Here is a 5,160-nt window from a genome sequence, read left to right as displayed (position 1 = left end):
CCCCTAGATTTTATTTACGTGCTCTTTATTACCTTGCAAACTTATCCTATCACACCTACAAAGTACTTCTAGTTTCATACTTGTTCTAGGTAAAGCGAACGTCAAGCGTGCGTAGAGTTGTATCGGTGGTCGATAGAACTTGAGGGAATATTTGTTCTACCTTTAGCTCCTCGTTGGGTTCGACACTCTTATTTATCGAGGAAGGCTACAAACGATCCCCTATACTCATGGGTTATCAGCCTCCGCCGCCTCCACTACGCGGCGACCTTGGTGAGCCTCGGCGTGACGCTCCTCCACGCGACCCATCCCGCAGAGCAGCCTCGCCGGCCCGAGATGAAGCCAGCTGCTAGATCATCCCCCCTGCGCCGCGTGATGCGCGCGTGCTCCTTGAGCAACAGCGCCGGCACCAAGACCAGATTGTCCAAGAGGTCACAACGTCTGGGCGCCAGAACCATGCCGCCCTCGCGCGTGGCGTTCCCTCGAGCGGCGTGGGCTACCGAGGTTTCACCCGCGAGCTGCGTCAGGTGGTCTGGTCCTCCAAGTTCGAGCCGGAGCTGCCCCACTCTACGACGGCATCCCCGACCACGCGGAGTTCCTTCAGCTCTATGCGCTGAGCATCGAGGCGGCGAACGGCGATGACAAGGTCATGGCGAACTGGTTCCCCCTGGCACTCAAGGACGGCGCGCGCTCTTGGCTCATGAACCTGCCTTCGTGGGCCAAGCTCTGTGACCAGTTCATCGCTAACTTCAAGGGTACGCACGATCGCCCCATCACCGGCAATGACCTACAGCATGTGAGGCAGCGTCCTGGCGAGACCCTCCACAAGTACATCCAGCGCTTCAGCCAGGTGCGCCACAAGGTCCCACATGGTTCTGATGAGGCCATCATCTCGGCGTTCTCCACCGGCATCACGGATGTCAGGATGCACGAGAAGCTCGCCATCAACGATGATCTGGACTCGGTGCTGGAGCTGTTTAACCTCGCCGATAGGTGCACCAAGGCCAAAGAGAGCCACCTCTTCATCCATAACAACCCCGACGCCGCACCAGATGACAACAAGAGCAAGAGCAAGGACGTCAAGCGCAAAGGCCCTGCTCTGCTGGCGGTGGAGCCCGAGAAGGACAACCGCCCGTTCCGCGTTTACCACAACATGCGCACGCACAACATTGAAGACTGATAGGAGCTCAAGTCGCTCCGAGGCGAGTGCTTGGGCCGTTGAGGGGACCGCAATGACCGCGGCGCCGGTCGTAGAGGAGGCCGTGGCAGCGGCCTATGGGACAATTGCAACAGGAATGGCAACCCCTGCCAGGGCTGGTGCGATCAGCCTCGTGAGGTCGCCTATCGCGATCACCCTCGTGAGGGCGCCTGGCGCGACCAGCCTCGCGAGGCACATCCTCAGGCCAACACTGCCCTTCCACCACTGCCGCTGCCACCCAGAAGGAACGACATCAAGCAGCTCGAAGAGGGGGCTGTGGGCTACCAGGAACCTCGTGCGGTAGCCTGCATCCTTGGGGGAGCTCAGGCCCCTGCATCCAACCGCCTCTTCAAGCAGTTCTCTCACGAGGGGAATGCAACCCTCCCGAGGCCTGAAGTCACGTGACCCCTCAAGTGGTCGCAATACACCATCACCTTTGACTCCAAGGACCACCTCAAGTCTGCGGTCACTACCGACGCGCTCCCCATGCTATGCACCCCCACCATCAGCAACGTTGTAGTCACCATGACCCTCCTCCATGGAGGCACTGACCTCAACGAGATCTCCATCGAGACCTCTTCGAGATGCTCCAAGTGCCCTACGACTAGCTGATGCTAACTAGGCCCTTCTCCGGGGTGACAGATGGGTCTACCATCCCCCTGGGGCAAGTACGCCTCCCTGTCACCTTCGACACCTGCCACAACTACCACATTGAGCTCATCGACTTCGATGTGGCGCACATCGGCCTCCCGCGGAACGCCATCCTGGGATATCGTGCACTTGCCAAGTTCATTGCGGCGACCCACCACGACTACAACGTCCTGAAGATGCCTGGTTGTAGCAGCGTCATCACCATCGCCTGCGACAAGAAGGACGCGATTTGCTCCCTCGACCACACCTACCGGTCCGCCGCATCCGCACATTCCGATAGCGAGGACACCGCCAAGCCTCTTCAGGCCGCTCCCGCGAAGAAGAAGCAGCTCCTCTCCCAAGACCGCCCCAAGGTGAAGAAGGTGTCGGCGGATGGCAGTGGTCCAGGCCCTGCCCTCGCCGTCGGTGCCAACCCTCCTCTTGCATAGGAAGGCGCGCTCGGCGCCTCCCTTCAGGCGGGCTCGGGTGTTTTCGCCTGGAAAGTATCTGATCTGCCTGCTATGCCGGGGGAGGTGATCGAGCACCACCTAGCGGTGTGCCCTACTGCATGCCCCATCAAGCAAGGAGCATGGTGCCAGGCGCCAGAGAAGCAAGAGTTCATCGTCCAGGAGATTTTCAAGCTGTGAGGAGCCTGAGCCATCCGTGGGGAGCGCTACCTCATGCATCCCACTGGCGCGGCCGTCGTCCCTAAGAAGGGCGGCAAAGTACGCATGTGCGTCGACCTCGCGAGCCTCAACAGGGCCTGCTCTCAGGACCTTGTTTGGCCATCGCGCATTGGCCGGGCTGCGGGCCTCACCATGAATTACACCCGCATGACCTTCAGCCTGATGAACGCCGACGCCACCTTCCAAAGGTTGCTGTGGCTCACGATGGGACCTTGTGAGACTTTAGCCTCTTGCAAGCCCCTTGAGCGCCAGGAGCCTCTCGACCCCTGAGCGACAGGCTTCCGCGACACACTTCATCAAGCGACTTGACATCACCATTTTGCCAGGTGACTTTTTGATGTTCGAACCGAGGGCGCCCCATGAGTTGCAGCAACCTTGAGCTGACCTGTGCCAGGCATGGTAGCGATGCCACTTTTTGGTCGTGTACCGAATCTTGATTATTCCTTGATGAATTTACATTGCTTGCATAATTATATGTCCGGTGCTATGTTTCCCTCATGGCGTCGCGCACTCACGACTCCTCTCCTCACAGCCCCATGAGTGGGGGCTGCGCACGGTGTTTGTGCTCAGGTCCGTCCCTGCAGCACTGATAAACCCGAGTGATCGATCTCTGGCTCGCGGGCCTGCCCTTGCGGACGTCACCTCACCAAGATCCTCGACTCCTTGTCTCCTCGCGGAACAGCCATGAGCAAGTCAGCGAGCGCACGACGCCCCTCGCATTATAGAACACTGCCGATATGCAGCTACCTCAGGAGCCAGGCACTCGGGAACCCCACAGGTAGTGCCTCATGCGCCGACCCACGGCAGTTGCCCAACCAAAGGGCCTCACGAGGCGAACTCTGAGTACTAAGCCCCAGTAATCGAGCCTTGAGGCTGGCATGAACTCCTCGCGAGCCATGGCTTGCTTGATGCCACCCCCTGCAAAAGCTAAGTATAATCGCCCCACGGAACGCAACTATCGTTGCTAGGGTCCCCTCCTCTCATGAACTTCCTGAGAGTTGTCGCCTCTTTTTCGCGCGAGTCACTTGCACGTCAAAGGGGGGCTCCATGAGCATCGCGCCTCAGGAGCCCTCACTAGCTCCTGGCGCCCCTCACCTCCTGGCCTTGGCCAAGGCATCGCGACCTGACATACCAGCGACGGCTGAGGCCTGCCCAAGGGCTGGGTACTGACAACGTAGATCATCTTGACAAGCAAAAAAAGGGGGCAAGCCTTGCGAGGAGATTTTCAGAGGGAACATATGATTTGAACCATAAAAACATTAACTAAAGACGCAAAAGCCATTGTTTTCACACACACCCGTGGGGCCTACATTGATCCCGTGCAGGTAAGAGGAAGAAATAAAAAGAAACTTCAGGCGAGCGTGACCACCCCCAAGTTTCCGGCTCGGGCGCAGGTGGCACCCTAGTCAGAGTCCTTGTCTTCGCTCTTGATGTGGGGGAGCCGTCACTGCTCTCGCTTCCACTGGAGGGGGGCGCGTCGCCCTCGCCATCGTCGTTGCTGGGGGTGTCGTTATCCTTGCTCTCCATGCAACACTTCAGGTGGTCGCTGGTGACCCCGAAAATCTTCACAAAGAGCGTGGCGCCCCGTCGTACTTGAACTGGAGGACGTGCCCCCTCTTCAAGCCGCGAGCAAGGGCAAACAACTTCCACCCCTGCTTCAAGAACATGAAGCCGGTGGGGGTGAAATCCGTTGCCTCCTAGGAAGGGCCGTCACAACACCCGTCCACTTGCACCCGCAGGCCTAGTGGCGCGTGATCCGCCATCTCCATTGCGAAGGAGTCTGTGGGAGCCAGAGCCAGGTGCAGGGCCGGCGGTGCATGTCCACGATGAACTCGCGGACCACCTCGGCGGAGTGGAACCCTGCCTGAGGAGGCAGGGCGGCCGCGCCGCCTCGGCCACCTTGGCTGCGGGCACCTCGCCCTTCGCGTCTGTGGCTGCGAGCACCACCCCTTCCGTAGCCGCCTGGGCCGATGTCGGCGGCCGCAGGAGTGCGCCCGTGCCCCCGGGGCGGCACCTTGGGTGTTGCGGCAGCTGCGCAAACACGACCTCTCCCCCTCACCATCGTCACAGAGGTTGGCTCGGAGCATGGAGTAGGAAGAAGGAGTCGGAGGAAGAGGATGAGCCGGGGGGTCCCTTCCCCTCGTCTTTATAGCATCCGAAGGAAGAGCGGCCCGCGCCTCCTCGCCTTCGACGGGACAAGGAAGGCAATGATGGCCTCACGCCACGCGTGGGCAGGCTTTATGTCAGCCTGGGCGGTTGCCGAGGCGTCGGGGGAGAAGTGGGGGCGCCCCACGTTCCATCGTGTGCCACGCGTTGAGCCTGGCCCACAGGCGGTTAGGGCCCGCGCCATTTAGTCCCCTACAGGCGAAGACGCGCTCACCACAGGCCCGGGGGTTACTGTCGGGTCCTTGGGACTAAGGGTATCCAGACCCGTCTATCTTTGGCCCAGTACGCGGCGCGTGTCGAAGGCCCAGCAGGTGGCCCACTAGCAAGCCTCACGAGCAAGACTCCTCGTGAGGCTCTCGCCTTGCAAGGCCCTAGTCAGCAGGCATCCCAGGCGGACCACGAGGCGCCACCAGGAGCCTCGTGAGGCCCTCTCGCGAGGCGGCCTCCCGAGGCTGCCTCCTAAGGCCCTGTCTCGGGGCGGAC

The 5,160-nt window shown here is 60.5% G+C and overlaps 1 protein-coding gene across 1 annotated transcript; it reads left to right on the top strand.

Moving 5' to 3' along the window:
- The first annotated feature begins 646 nt into the window (after positions 1-646).
- LOC141027200 (uncharacterized) lies at positions 647-1,177 on the top strand. Its single transcript, XM_073504181.1, has one exon. The coding sequence runs from the start codon at positions 647-649 to the stop codon at positions 1,175-1,177; it is 531 nt and encodes a 176-aa protein (XP_073360282.1).
- Positions 1,178-5,160: the final 3,983 nt, after the last annotated feature.

Source organism: Aegilops tauschii, chromosome 7 (assembly GCF_002575655.3).
Source record: "Aegilops tauschii subsp. strangulata cultivar AL8/78 chromosome 7, Aet v6.0, whole genome shotgun sequence".
NCBI classification, from domain to species: Eukaryota; Viridiplantae; Streptophyta; class Magnoliopsida; order Poales; family Poaceae; genus Aegilops; species Aegilops tauschii.
Note: the sequence above shows the minus strand (reverse complement) of the source record. Positions and strands in the feature narration are given on the sequence as shown.

Excerpts from the sequence above, each read along its gene's own strand:
- LOC141027200 (XM_073504181.1), top strand. The coding sequence starts at position 647 with ATGGCGAACTGGTTCCCCCTGGCACTCAAGGACGGCGCGCGCTCTTGG.